Source organism: Anomalospiza imberbis, chromosome 3 (genome assembly GCF_031753505.1).
Source record: "Anomalospiza imberbis isolate Cuckoo-Finch-1a 21T00152 chromosome 3, ASM3175350v1, whole genome shotgun sequence".
NCBI classification, from domain to species: domain Eukaryota; kingdom Metazoa; phylum Chordata; class Aves; order Passeriformes; family Viduidae; genus Anomalospiza; species Anomalospiza imberbis.
The window spans coordinates 68,418,568-68,432,859 of record NC_089683.1 but is presented as its reverse complement, the minus strand read 5'-3'; the positions used below and the strand labels follow the sequence as shown (position 1 = coordinate 68,432,859).

At 35.3% G+C, this 14,292-nt stretch overlaps 1 protein-coding gene across 5 annotated transcripts in view; it reads left to right on the top strand.

The window, feature by feature from the left end:
• The window catches only part of FMN2 (formin 2), a 158,761-nt gene that overhangs the window by 76,628 nt on the left and 67,841 nt on the right, over positions 1–14,292 (top strand). For all 5 annotated transcript variants that reach the window (XM_068184971.1, XM_068184970.1, XM_068184965.1 and 2 more), the window contains one exon: positions 10,943–11,004. In XM_068184971.1, the coding sequence (XP_068041072.1) occupies positions 10,943–11,004 (62 nt within the window). The remainder of the gene's footprint in view (positions 1–10,942; positions 11,005–14,292) is intronic.

Below are 14,292 nucleotides of genomic sequence, written 5' to 3'. Positions count from 1 at the left end.
CTTGAATTAATACCAGCTTTTGAGAAATGCTTTGGAGTGTGAAAAAAGATGGAACTTAAACTGTACACAGGCATCCGTCTGCACTCAGCTATCACAGTATTGTGATTTGAATTAGTAAAGCTGTGTCATCTGTCATGTACCTAGCCAAAAATCTTTTTGCATTATTTTCATAATCCCACCACACTTACAACGTGGTGTCACAAGATCACAAGATCATTACATCACTTTCTTAGCATCTGTAGCTCCTTAGTACTCTAACTTCAAAATATTTGGTGAAAGGCTTAACGTGCCTTAATACGATGGAATCCCTGGTGTGTTTATCCAGACATCAGACGGGGCAGACATGTAGAATACTAGGCGACCATAATATGCTCTCTGCAGTACCAAAAAAAAATTAATTTGATTTGGAGAATAAATTGAGAGTATGTAATTTTTTTTAGTGAGATACTACCACCATTTGACAGAAGGAAAGAGAAATTTAGATTTGAGAGGAAACCTCTCAAGTGTTTTGTTTTCGTAGTTCTTGACCAAGAAAATCTGCATTTTGGGTTATGACTAAAACAGTTGCTTGTACAGCAATTAGAGGCAAAGGAGGAGCTGCTTTGCATGATGTTTGAAACCCTGTGTATTTCCATGCAGTGCTTCCTAACTAATTCCTATCCTGCTAGTATGGATAGTGATATCACACACGACTGGCTAGTTGAAACCGCAGTGAAAACTTGTTTCTGAATGATAATAGGTGTCTTCGTGGCTAAAAGAACTTGCAGTACTTTCTGTTGTTAAATCATCAAGCGGTAGCAACGTTCCATGTAGTATGTGTAAAATTATTTTAGCTTCCTGATGTTACAGAAGACTGGTAGAGAGACCTAGCGAAGGGCAGACATGCAGCTCAAATCTAGGTTTTCAGAAAGAGCTTTTTAAAGAGCAGCCAGAGCATTCTGGCTGTTAAATAAGGCAAATTATGTAATATTGCCTGCTAATTTCTGCCTCAGGCTATTAGTCTGCATAAATATGAACATTTTAGCAGTATAAATGATCTTGAGTTCCAGCTGAAATTCTGACCCTTCAACCTTTTGCTTTCTTTGAAGTTGCTGAAAGTTTTGCAGTTGGCTTTGGTGAGTCTAGGATTTCATAGAAATACTTTAAATGATGGAGAAGTCAACATATCCCATGAAACATTGTTCAAAAGGATGATTTCACTCACTTTTAGCACTTTAAATATGCTTTCTGTAGTAAATTTGCCAGATTAATCTACAGATACCCTTCATTCTTTCATGCTTTTGGTTTGTGAAATTACAGAGCCGTCTCCTTTCAGCTATCTTGTCATGCAGGTATGTAATCAGGTAGCTTCTGAACTTTCTTTGTGTAAGTTAAATAGATCAAGCAATTCAATAGAAAGACAAGTTCTTGAGATTATTCTGCTGTCTCCTTTGTTGGTCTTTCTGATACTTCACTGGTTCTAGCTCTTGTTCAAAAATTGCTTTAACTTCTAGGCATCCCTTGAGAGTTTTAGATTAGTCATTGATCATGATTACAAAGAGTGCAATCAAAACAGTTCTTTGGGTGAGTTTTGGTCTGCTCACCAAAGAGCAGCTCTCCCATTACCGTTGCCACCTGGATTTCATTGAGGATTAAGCACTATTTTTAATATCTTTCTTTTCAATATTGATAAAGATATTTGCAGTAAGCTGGAAGCAGAGTCCTATGAAAGCCTAAGATGCTCTCTCCTTTGTAGTAATGTTTCAAGAGCAATTACATTTTCAGATCTATGAGCTGGCAGTTATTAGCTCATTTAGTGTTGACAATTTAATGTAAGTATTCTAAATTGCCAACCAGACAGACCAGGAGCTCCATTAACTATGCACTATGGGTAAATTGATAGAAAAAAAGCTAAGATCCCAAGTTAGCTGCTTACTGCTGAGAATCTATTATTTGGAAAAGAAATGTGTCCTAGGTATCTGCCCTGATAACTTTATCAAATACAGCAGTTCACTAGTGAATGGTTCCAGATAAATTTCTTTCTGTTCCTTCTCCTCCTGCATTTTGTAAATTTCTTCTTCTTCCTTCTCCTCCTGCATTTTGTTTAAATTTATAATTTATAATGAGCTCCCTAAAGCAAGAAATAAAAAGCTTGTCTCTGTTTATGGGCTGCACTTCTCTGAGTTAGACATGACTTTGTTTACTGTGAGCTATTATTATAGAAATAGATTAGGTGGGATTAAATCAAAAGCCAGCAAATTTAAATTCTGAAAAAAATCCACACGTAATTCAAAGTTTCAATTAGTTTGAAGCCTGAAGCCTCATTTGTATTCCAAATAAGTCTTGCTAATATCTTCCAGTTACACAATCACTGGTAAAATTAGACTGGTCTTAAAGCCATTTAAACCAAGATTGAAAGGCATTATAGCCTATATGGATCTAAAAGAAAAGTTTAACACACAAGTAACCCAAATTTTATGTCACCTGAATCATGAATTTAAAGCTACAAATCATGTCTGTCTTCAGACAGATTGATACACAATGCCAGACCTACTGCATATGTGCTTTTGCAGCTGATGTGTTTGTACAGTTTGTTTTTATAACTTGCACTGTAAATACGTACTGACATATAAACATCCCCAAAATATATTCCTCAGCTTTCATGTTCTAGTAGTCTGCCCTAAAAAAATATATACTTGACAGGTATATTTCTTTTGAGAACCTCTAAATGAAATGCCTGTGGCATGCTGTACTACCTTAACCATAAAGTGAAAAAGCTTAGTACAAACTGATACTGAAATAAAAGCCAAGGGGCATTGGGGTTTTTTATAGCAGCAATTATATTTTCTGTAACAGAAATTCTTACATATAAAATATACCTATATGCCAGTATTAATTTTATATTGAAATCTTGTTCTTGAAACACTTAAAAAATACATTTAAGATCAGGAACCTAATGAACAACCCCTACTGTAATCATAAAGCACAGTTATATTTTTTTAACTTATTTAAATGTGTATTATATAATTAGCCTTTGTATACTATGTTAGCCCTTCTGTAGTGTTTTGGGAGTTATCATGGTAATCCTTTTCAGTTTGTTGAAAATCTTGAATCCTGCCCCTCAGTCTCACACTTCAAATTCACTCCCCAATGACCAGCCCCTGGCAGGTTCATTTAGGCTGTTTGCTCCTCTATGCACTGTAGTTTAAAATACGCATAATCTGGTAAAATGCCAGTCTTTTCTCTACCTTCCTATATCCCACACCCATGTTTTTTTCACCTGCCAAATTCAAGCAAATCTTATCTAAACAATTAAGATAAGCATTGAAGTAGTCTCTATAGTCAAATCAGCAAACCTCTCAAAGCCAGAACTGAAATACAATCTCTCTAAATTAAACAGTCTACAATGGCAATCATGTTTGTATTTAAACATTTTATTCTGAAAGGATTACAGCATTGCTCTCCACTTTTTTTTTCCTGCCTAGACAAGAAGGCGACATACTGAGTCAAACAAAATATATTTGTTCTCTATGAGCTGAACTTGCACACTTTCTGTAAACAAACTGTATAGGTGTATGAAGTTTGACTTCACATAATCAGTAACTGCTGTCCTTAACAGAGTAGGCACTTGTTTGAAATGTATGTAATGTAACTGTTTATATTAACTGTGTACAGCTATATAAAAGCTGGTGATATATTTTGTTGTATCTGTGAATATATATTTACATGTATGTAGAAATTCTCTATTGGTACGGTTTTTATATTAGGGATACAAGTTAGGGAACAGGAAAACTGTCTAAAAATTGAATTATGTTTATAAGAGAAAAATCATGCCAAAGATTCAGTCGTTTCAATGAAGTCCTCTACTTTTGTTACTTCACATTTTGCAAAACATATTCATGCTTAATTGATTCTTATTTTATTGCTTCCTAGAAATGTGGGTGCATGTTCTTGAAGGTATTTAAAACTCTTAAGTCATTTAAAAACAGTCTGAACCAACAGCTCAACTTAATCCATGGCTTCTGCTTGGAGATTTTGTTTACTGTTCTGGTTTCTTACACAGGCTTTAGATCAAGGTGAATTACTGCCACAGTAAAATTGTATGCAAGCCGTTCTAAGTGGTGTCTTGCCTCTGATCCATGCTGTATGTACCTGCGTTAAAGCCCCAGTCTCCCTAGTGCACTTTAACTTTGTGCACTTTAACATTGTCAGGATGAAAACTTTGAGTATTTCTTAGTAGACAAGTGTATCACAAAGGTATTGAGGGCAAGAAGGTAAGTAATAACATGAAGTTGTTAATTTATGGTAACTCAGTGCGGTCATACCCCACCTACTAATTTGTGGTGTTTGGGGGGGATGGCTTGCAAGTAATGGAAGTCATGTTTAAGAATTCTTTTCTTTCACTTATTTTCTGAGGATCTTTAAAAATTATGCAGTCATGACCCTTGTGGGATTGCCACAACTTACATTAGCACAGGGACATAAGGTTTTAGCACTGTTGTGTAAAGACAACATTTATTTCAAAGAGCCCATTTAGCATTTAACTTTCTGCATTGGAGATTCACATTTCTTTTACTTAAGATAAAGACGAATCTCGAGAAAGTAGCAGTAGTTGTCAAGTTGTTGGAACTATTACAGATAAAAATATGGCCTTATAAATTTTACATGAATTATGTAAAAAAATTATATGGGGGAAAAGGAAAAAACTGGGGTGGGGGGGGGGGGAGGGAGGAGGGGGTCAGGATTGGGAGGTGGGGGTGGGAAGGAGGGGCAAGCCAAGGGATATAAAGTTTTGAAGTTGTGGGTTTTCTGTGTGACCAATAAGAGACTGAAAGTTTTACAGATTAGTTTATTTTAAAATATAAATACTAAGTATTTATGGGATGCAAATCTGGGTTTATTTTGCAAGTAGCTTGATATTACATCCAAACATAATCTTTATAGGAGCAAAAGAAGTCATTGCACTTTGATCACCTTCTTAGGCTCTTTTGGCTCTTTTATTGATGAGAACACTGATGCAGGTGTTTTTCCTTCTACTTCTGAATTGAGCAGTTCAGCTCTCAGTCATTCCAGTGAACCTCATGAAATTGTCTGCACTGAAACATTTTTCCTGGTTTGCTTGTGTTTGCATTTGTCACGTTGCATTTTTCTTCAAAGACACCTGTCAGAGAAGATTTCCATTCTGTATTCACAGACCAATTCTCTATGTATTCTGTATCTATTATTTTTCTTTGTTTGTTGATAAAAGCATAAGTTGATCAAGCTATATATTATCTGATTTGTTTTTCTTGTACAGAGTTCTCAAATTTTTAAGGTTTTGCCGATATGCTAATTGTCTAATGGTATTGGATTTTGACCACCTTCAATTTACTGCCTGTACATTTTTCTCAAGGGAGCTATTGTTTTTAATTAACTTGGAAATAATAATTTAAGGAAGATCATTCAAAGTGACACACTGGACATACTCACATACTTATGTGCCTTTTTTTTCTTGCAAATACCCTTTCTGGATAATTTAAAATAATTATAAGTCCTGTAAAATCTGGTTGAATGAATTTTAATGGTCCCATTCTGCCTAAAAAATTATGTAGCAGCTTTGAGACTCTAACTATAAAAAGCTTACTGTTTCTATATTTTTAAATACTGATATGGGTTCTTAATAACAACAGAATCAATTTTTTGTTGTAAGACTGGTTGATGCCTTTTCAATTTTTTCACTCTTCAGCTTACAGTAATATTCCTGGGGTATAGATGATTTCAGTGGAGTAAAAATATCTGGGGATCAAGGCCTGGAAAAAGTACCATGGAAATTGGAACCTCTCAGTATCCTATAATCTTGCCATGTTGGAGTCTCACGAAGGGCGTAACAGCTGAACAGCCCCCAGATGAGTGCCACACACAGAAGTGTGTGGTAAGAGTACTGTGGTTAGTTGCTGCAGAAACAGGAGGTCCTTCACTCAGTGAAGAAGAATAGATCTGCCTTTGTATTTTGCTGTACTGACCATCTGTTTCTGACATTTGTCAGAGAAGTTGTGAAGACTTGCAGAAACTCCTGGTGTTCTTCTGGAGAAGGAGAGCAGATGGAGAGTGAGGATGCAAGATGTGCAGGAGGGAAAAAGGAGTGGCCTCTTGAAGCAATACTGCTTGGTTTTTGGAGAGTCACGGGAGAAGTCAATTGAGGTGGATATCAACAGGAAGGACTTGGATAGGTGGTTTGCTTGTTTGTATCCCTGAAGGATGGATCTGAGTAGGGCAGTACATGTTCAGACATGGTTTTAATTCAGCTACTGCTTCTTTATGAGGACTTAAATTGTAATCTCTTATCAGTCAAGTAGGATTTGGAAAATGCTTAGTCAGTTTTTTGGGACACAGCGGTGCTTCCAGGAGGTTTCAAGGAGGAGATACTTAATTTTAGATGGAGTCCAGAGACAGAAAAGCTTAGGAGGCATACTTGGAAAGGCCAGAGAAATGGGGTGTGATTTGAAACCTGCCCTGAGAAAAGGGAAGGCTAAGACTAAGAATTCAACTGTATACCAGTTTTCTGGAAGTCATCCGTATGTGATTGTGCTAATGAGAGTTTTATGATACAAAAGTTGGATCCAAAGGATCTGGTTTATAACTTTTTTCTTTCTGAAATTCTGCTCAGTGGGAAACTTTGAATTTTGGCCTTTTCATTTTAAACGGAAATTCCAAAGCTTTGGACTTTGAAACAAAATAGGGTTTCCAAGGACTGGGTAGCTGTAGGAAGTTGTCTTTTCTCTAACAGCTTGTGTAAGTGGTACTATTGGTGGACTTAGATTCATAGCCACAGGAAAATGTAGCTTAGCTGTGTCTGCGTTGCCTATCGGCTTTGGTTTAGTGGCAGCTGGTAGTTCATGTGCTCCTAGATATATGAATATCAACAGCAGTGATCTGTCTAACAAAGGAAAAAGTACAGCAACTTCCATTTATAGTCTTCCTGACAATACACTGGGCATCCTGAAGCTTCCTGCTGGTGGTGTTTTCTCATACATTTCCTCTTCAGGATTACATTTGCTGGCAAGAAGTTTGATCTTGTTGTTGGCTTGGTTACTGTCTTGCCCTGAAGACTTGAGGGAGGTGATAATTTATGGTTTGGTTTATTTTTTTGTATTTTGTTTTGTTGTTGGTTTATTTTTGGGTTGTTTTTTGGCTGTTTTTTTTTAATTGTATATCTGTTCTAAATTGTCTTCTGTGTATATGGAAGATCCATCAATTTTCAGTTTAAATATGCCTCTGAATATGATCATGTGCTCTAATCTCACTTTTTTTACAAGCAACATATCCTCCTGTCAGGGAACATAACTTCTACACTTGCAAATCAGTTGATATTAATAAAAATAGTAAATCTTTGTCTCTCTGCTTGCATTTTTCTTTTGTCTTTCTAGCTTCAATCTAATATCTAAATTGGCTTTTCTAATGTGAGTTTGTGTATATATATATATATATTTATTCAATTTATATGGTAGAAATACAGAATGGAAAGAAAACTGTTCCATTCTGCTAAAATTTTCATATTCTGCCATTAGATAATAGGATATAATTTCTATCAGAAATATACCTGTTTAGATTTCCATGTAGATGGAAACAAAACAGTGACAATATCAGTAAAGCTGAGGAGCAGCAAGTGTTCCCCAAACCCTATAATTTGGCTATAAATCCTTTGAAACTACTTCTTCTTCTCTGTTCTTCATAGTATCAACTAATCATTTGTGATTGATCCCCAGCCCCTCATTTTACTGGGTGGATTTTTTGTAGTCATCTGTTGACCCTGGCTTGCTTAAATAGAAAAAGAAATTGTTGGCTTGTTAATTCCATTAATATTTTTTCTGTGGGCATCTGGACATACTTGGTTCAAATTTGATTTAATTATAGCTATGTATTTGTATATGTACAATTATATATATGCATCAAATAATTTTACAGTTTTAGGGCTTGAAAGTGAAGCTGGTTTAATTGGCAGCAGTGGCAATAGGAATGCGAGAAAATAACAAAACTGTGAGATCTTGACAGTAAGAACTAAATTCCTGGGTCTGATGTGATTAAAGTTCTTTCTGTTAGAGCAAAAGCCAATAGATATTCTTCACTTTCATAGTAGTCAAGGCCAAGAAATTTCAATGTCAGCTTTGAAACAAGAAAAAATCACTTTCTAAACCAGTGATCTGGGTGAAAATATCCAGCGTCTGCAAGACTAATACAAACCCTTCTCCAGTTGTTTGCATCAAAGTATACTGGAACTGCATCATGGCTAAAAATATTTTCATACGAGGAAATTAATCCTTGTCTGCGTTTCATCATTCTATTGCCACCACATATGGAATCCTTTGGTTAGATGTTTGTGTAGTCATGCTGATTGTAGGGGACATGTTTAACTAGTAAGTTTGGCTACATAAGGATACATCATTGCTTTTTTTCAGTTCAAATTGCCTAGATAATGAAATTTAATGTAATTGTCTATTTGCCAGCTATTATGTTCTGTATGGCAATGCTGCAGGTTTGCCTAAAAAAACAGAAGCTCATATCCTCACTCCTCAAAGTATGGGGAGCACGCCTAAGGTGTACATGGAAAAATCCTAGTGAGATGTTGGAGTGCTACTTATGAACATATACAGGTTTAGATTAAACGTATAGAAATATATTTCTCTTTGGCGGCAGAGACTTGAAGGATATATCCTAGGATCTAACTTCTCCATGTCCTTGTCTCCGACTGATTTGTTTTAAGCAGCTCCCTGAAGTATGTACACTTTTCTGCATACCTGTTTTGTTGAAAGTACACAGACCTGGCACCATTGTGTTTGCCAGGCATTCTCTTATCTCCTGCAAGCATTCAAACAAAAGTATTCTATTGCTCTCTGAGTAATCCGTGGGTGATCTTAACATTGAGCAAAAGTCAGGGCAGGAACTTATGTTGAATTTCTTAGTGCAGGAGTGGACAGTCTCTGGAAGGAAGGGGGGTAGAGTAGGGAGAAGACAGCCACAACTCCAAATAAATAGTTGAAGGGTTGTGTGTCCATAGATGAAAACATTGCATAAGCATAAAAGTGCTGAAATGTTAGATAGCATAAGCTGAGTTTCATAATATATCCTGGGTTTAATAAAGCTGTTTTTATATAGGCTTTGATGTTAGTGTTTTCTTAAAGTAGAGCTCTCAAACCTATCTCGACCCAGTTTCTATTTGCATGCTAATTTTAGTGTGCAGTTCTACAAGGCAAATTTGGCACATTTTTAAGCATACAGATAGTCTTATTGAGGAACAGGAGTTATTAAATACAATGTATAATACCGTGCCTTGTGTAGAGGGCATCTTTAAGTCTCTGTTGCAACAATTATTACACTTGGATGGGGGAGGGAAGTTTAGAAATACCCCAAATAATTAGTAGCAGATTTTTGCATGTGTCCTCTACCTAAAAAAAAATAAAATAATATAAAATAAAAAAAAACACCCATGTTGTTTCCTGAACTGTTACCTGTTAAATAGGCATTATCTGCTACATTGCTTTCTGGTAAGGGAAAAATAGAAAAAACCCATTATTTCTGAAAAAATAAAGATTTTTTTTTCAAATTTTTTTTTTAGTCCTAAAAGTTAGCTTTGTGCTCTGCTTAGAGATACAGTGTGACCTGCTTAATTTAATCAAGGTCAACACTTTTGTTTATAATTTTCTTATACTACAACTAAAACTATGTCTCAGGCCTGGAAAGGGGAAACATGATAAGTCCCAGACTCAGAGTGCTATCTCTAGATGGCAATCAGAAACACATGAGTTTGAATTATATTCTGTAGTCTTTAGGTGTATACAGAATTTCTCTGTGACTGTTAAGGACATGGGTTTATGGGACAAAAATTAACTTGGTGCTGGGTCTCTATCTCTGATCAATGTTGCAATTTCTAGATTAATCTCACCTAGGAAATTATTCAGCTTATTGTGCAAGTGCACTTACAGCACATACACACATACACACAGACACACAAAAAGCCCATTAGAGAAAAAGGGTACAAATTAATGAAGTACAAAGTAGGAAAAGACTGGTGTAGTATGATAAAATTATGAATTGCCATCACATGTATTCTAATGCAATATTCTAAATTTCAAGATCTGCATGAGGAAAAGTGGATTTATATAGCTTTTAAATGAATGGTCACTGTACTAGCAAAAATATGTAAGAGGAGGACTGAAAAGCACTATTTGAAAAATAATTCTTCGTGTTAGCTGAGAACAACTTTTCAATAGTTAGCACAAATATCTCCTGTGCCTTGTGAAATGTTTCTATAACGTGGGGAGTCAGGGTTCCATTTCTAAATGTGTGTACCTCTTAATGATTTTTTTTTTTTTAATCCAGGTTAGGTAGATAGAAATCATTCTGTTTGAGCTGTTCCACTGGGTTTTTTTGATGCTGAAAAAAATACAGTATGTGTGTGGCGCCAGAATTGGTTTGGAACAGGAAAGGCATATTTTGTATCCATACTAAATGTGTCGGCTTAGTGCATAGAAGACTTGACCCTTGTCAGGTGTTTTGAAGTTAACTGGCTGACTTATGGATTAATGAGTTTAAGACTGAAGTCAACCAGCAACAGGAATGAGCTTTGTTGTGTGAGTGTGTGTGTGTGGCTGTGGTGCAGATTTACAAATTTTTATAATGCTTTCAGCTGGACCATGAAAGTCTGATGTAAAGATTATCTCTGATCTCTGACTATGGCCATACTTGTGGGATCATGTTTGTGTGTTTGGGGGGAGGGAGATGAATTCTTTAACACTTGACACCTGGCTCTGCCAGGTTTCTAGCTATACTATACTGCACTATTCAAGGCATTAATAAAGTTAAAACCCTTAAGCTGTATGACCAGTAGGCCATAAAAAACTGTTGCTGAGTATTGTGACCAGCTTTCTTTCACAGCTGGATTATCATCCTGAACAACTAACTCTTTTTTCATTTCTCTTTTTTATAGCTGTTGTGAATTTGGACAACTCTGTGGTTGACCTAGAGACACTGCAAGCCCTGTATGAGAATGTGAGTAATCAGAGGAAGTCCATAAAATATAGGAATGCTGTGTGTCTATGTGAAGGTATTGTTAGTTGTCATCAATAATATTCAGAAAGCTTGTAGAAGTCCTATTTTGAAGTGACTTTATTTTCCCCAAAAGCAATGAAAATCCCAAGTATTTTAATTGCATTTATTGCCATTGTATGTTTTATGAAGTGCATATATTTCTACATAAGCAACATGATCAACTTCTAAATGACTAAACACATTAGTTTTGCTCCTTTTTTTTGCTTCTTGGGTGTGGCAGTCTTTGATCAATGGTATCAAACCTTATGCTCTACACCTTTGACTTTACTTTGTAATTTCACTAATATAAAAATACTGCTCAACTGAAAAAAAGTTTTGATAACAGAAATCATTCCCCTTGTGGAACTGGAACATTTAATTATTGTTTCTTCAGGGATTGCTCCAAAATAACTTTACCTTAGAGAAATTATTTTCCTTTCAAAGAGTTAATATAATAAAAAGTAGTATAAACTTCCAGGGGCTTCATAAATGTCTGGTAGTAATAATCAGAGAAATTTGACCTTTAGGTATGTAAAATCAGGGATTCAGAATATGCTCAAGCATGTTCTAAAGCTTGACAGAGCCTGTCACATAAAAAATTCAAAATGGTGTATCTTAGAAGCATGTTTCTGGCTTCAGCTGAGGCCAGTGAACATTACCCCTGTCTGTCAGTGCAGTGTCTTGATGTGTGGAGGTCTGGCTAGACATCTCTTGAAAGCGTGAGGAGGTTTTCTCTTTGCCCTGCAAAGAACTTGGAAACATGAGATGTAAAGACCTGAGCCACAGAATGGCATTGAAGGCCAGTGTATGGTGTTGTACTAGATCCTTAACTTCCCTCATGCAGTTTTGATAATGTTAATTAATTTTACACCTTTCAGATATTTGGTTTTTAGACTTTAGCTTTTGGTCACCTGCTTTGGAATGACTTGATGGTTTATGAAGTCCCTCTAAATAATCTACTTTGAGGTGCAGAAAAAGAGATAGTAAGCTCTAGTCCACTTAACAGAAAAATTGAGGAGCTAAACAAAACAGAAAAGACCCAAAAGTCTGACAAGAGCTAGAAAGGACTTCTACTATTCATCCATGAAGAACTAGGTGAACCAATACTGCTCAGGAAGATAATGGTCAAAAGGAAAACCTATTCTAACAACATTTCAAATATCTGTGAACACTTTGCTTCTTTGCTTCACAATATTTCTGTTTTACCCTATGATATTTTATTTTAAATTAATTTTAATCTGCTTCCTTACACAGTACATATATATTCCATGCCATACAGTTTTTAGCATGAAAAAAATATGAATTAATTTCATATGTTAGATATGTGTGAATGTGAGAGATTTTCTTGTGGGAAGTATGGAATAGATACTGCAGTCATAATCAGTTTTTCATACTTCTCCATACTTCTCTTTCTTATTATGAACAAGAATTTTTTTTTCATTTCGGTTTGAAAATATATTCCTCTTATGTTGATAATGTACTAAAACATTTCAAATGTTTACTTAATGTCATCTCTAATATACTTCAGAATCTGAATATAATGGATTATTTGCAAATTTGCAGTTCATTGAAATAACCAAATGTCATTGTGTCCATTTTGTAATTACCTTCACTTATTCCAGAAAATGTCTAGGAAATGTCCTGATTAAGGAAAATACCATGTGTAAATCTCAGGAAAGACTCAAATTTTCAAATGTCTAATATATTTCTTTGCTTTGAATAGAAAACAGACCAGTCCAACTTTATTATATTTGCTTGGGTAGAAGACAGAAAAAAAACCAAAACCACAACCAAAAACCAAACAGATTACAAGAGAAGCCTTCAGTTTACTTGGAGAGGATTTAGTAAGGGGACCTGAATTTTAATCCGGGATCTTCTTTTCCATAAAACTGTGTCTTGAAAGAAGCTTTCCTTTTAGTTGATTTTTGGTTTTCGTTTTTTTTTTTGGTTGCTTGGTTGGTTGTTTTTTGGTTTTTTTTTTGTTTTTTTTTTTTTGGGGGGGGGGGGGGGGTTGGTTTTTTTTCTTTCAGCCTTTTGTCAAAACACTTCAGACCTTGCATTTTCTTCCCTTGCCAGCTTCACTAATTATAACAATATTGTTCAATAACTGTTGTAAGTAATGGGTGGTACCAGAGAGCCTGGCATGTTTGATTCCTCCCTTATTTCTCAATCTCATCCTGTGTTGTAAGTGAGAATAACTTTGCAGCATCCATTTACTTCATAGCCATTAACTTAATTTTTACTTCTTAGGGTTTTTTTTAAATGGATTGAGATTTTTTTTTTGCTGGATATTTAAATACCACTGTACTAGTCCTCAGACTTTCTATTTGATCTCTATGAAACATATGGGAGCATTTGTTTTACAGTCTTCCTTCAGAATGTAATCATTTTTTCTGATTGCATGTGTCTGGCATAGTGCTTTCCCTTCTTAAATGTGAATGAAATTTGGGCAGTCTCCAAACCTAAACACACCCTAATTTCAAAAGCCACAGTCCCGAGGGTTCAATTCCTGTTTACTGAGGAATTAAACTCCTGTTAAGCCACAAAGAAATTGTATATATCTTACTGACTTTTTATAAACTAAGAAGCCCACAGCCCACCAAAGACCCAAGCCCTCAATAATTTAATATTATTAAGTTGAATTGTATTAAGTGAGAAGGACTGTGTTAGTGCAGCATTATATTGTACAGTCAAATAGCTCTTAAGTGTGGTTGTGTAGCTTGCTTTGTGAAGAGTTGTTTAAATATGTGTTGATAATGAGTTATATATTAATATATAGACAGTTTCAATAGGAGAATCTTTGTAGATAAAACTACATGTGGAAGTGTTACTTAAATGTGCTTTTACAAATTCTCTAACAATGCAATAATGTGACAGCTATAATAGAGAGAAGGCAGGTAAAATTCATTCAAGTTGCTGTATGGTGTTAGGACATATTGATTGTGATGAGAAATGTAGCAACTGGCAAGTCAGTGAATATTTACTTTGAAAACAGATTGCCTCTTAGCAGCTGGGGTTGTATCTTAAGTATCATTGAAACTAAGTATGTCTACTTCTGCTTGCCTCTTTCCTATATCATGAAAACAGTTGTATAAAAATGGATTAAAAATGCTCTCAAATTGTTATCTTTCATCTATGGATTTTTCCTTTTTACATCACAAAAGAAACATGCATATTTTCATAATTAGGCTCCCAGTAAATTGACTACACTGTCTTTACCTTTAAAAGACCTAGGTCAATGCTTTCAAA